Source organism: Etheostoma spectabile, unplaced genomic scaffold, assembly GCF_008692095.1.
Source record: "Etheostoma spectabile isolate EspeVRDwgs_2016 unplaced genomic scaffold, UIUC_Espe_1.0 scaffold333, whole genome shotgun sequence".
Lineage (NCBI taxonomy): Eukaryota > Metazoa > Chordata > Actinopteri > Perciformes > Percidae > Etheostoma > Etheostoma spectabile.
In genome coordinates, this window is record NW_022605586.1 from 536,914 (window position 1) to 537,939 (window position 1,026).

General features: G+C 40.1%; 1 protein-coding gene across 1 annotated transcript in view; it reads right to left on the bottom strand.

The window, feature by feature from the left end:
• The window catches only part of LOC116686209 (abl interactor 2), a 110,794-nt gene that overhangs the window by 3,280 nt on the left and 106,488 nt on the right, over nucleotides 1–1,026 (bottom strand). The window contains exon 9 of the mRNA XM_032511191.1: nucleotides 1–14. This exon is cut by the window's left edge and continues 175 nt beyond it. Within this exon, the coding sequence (XP_032367082.1) occupies nucleotides 1–14 (14 nt within the window). The remainder of the gene's footprint in view (nucleotides 15–1,026) is intronic.

A 1,026-nucleotide genomic window follows, 5' to 3' on the forward strand; every position in this document is an offset into this window, starting at 1 on the left:
AGGGGTGTCTGAGACTGGAAGTGAGGACATACGTTAAACCTTCAGAAACGCACGTACTGCAGGCAGATTAAATAGATCAGACGGACTTGTATTTCAACAAAAGACATTTCTGTGACCATGGTTAAATGCACGTTGAAAAGGTCGGCTCATATCCACAAAACATGCTGATATCCAAGTCTTTGATGAAGTTGTACAAATGTACATTTTTTGGAGATTCTATGGAGACGGCTAAATGAATGGGAGTCTATGGAGTTAGATGGCTAAATGAATGGGAGTCTATGGCGTTAGAAGGCTCAATGAATAGGAGTCCATGGAGCTAGATGGCTAAATGAATGGGAGTCTATGGAGCTAGACGGCTAAATGACTGGGAGTCTATGGAGCTAAACGGCTAAATGAATGGTAGTCTATGAAGCTAGACGGCTAAATTTGTCTCTTTCGCCTGATTGTTGTTGAGAAATCTCAGATTTGATTGTAGTTTTTGAAGGTTCAACGTGGATTATAGGTTGATAGTTAATTAAACAAGTACTTGTGTCCTTTTGATTTGTCACAGGTTGAGTTGTTGTTGCCCATTTTGCTAATGAATGCTGATTGGTCGGTGAAGGACAGGAGATCCCGTTCGATGGCAGAGCCAGAACGTCAGAGTGACTATTTCGGCGGGGTCTTTAAAACATTAGCAGACCTCCTTCTAGCACGTGTATTAACAGGGAGAGCCTAACCTGTCCGCCGTGTAGTTGGTGCCGCGAGAGAACAAAGGAAGTGACTCAGAGTTCACCGTAAAGCCGTACGATGTGTATGACGTTATTGAGATTTTAAAAGGCTTTTTAGAATAAAAAAACCACTTTAACCCTGATGTTGTCCTCAGTTCAAATTGACCAGTTTCTCTATATCAATGTTGTTTTTAACTACCCAAAATAACATGATTGATTCTACACAACGCTCTTTGGCAAGTGCAAATCTCTCTTATTCAGTTTTATAGCATTTGAAAAACAAATTGAAGTGTTTTTGAAATAGTATTGAGTAAAAGTT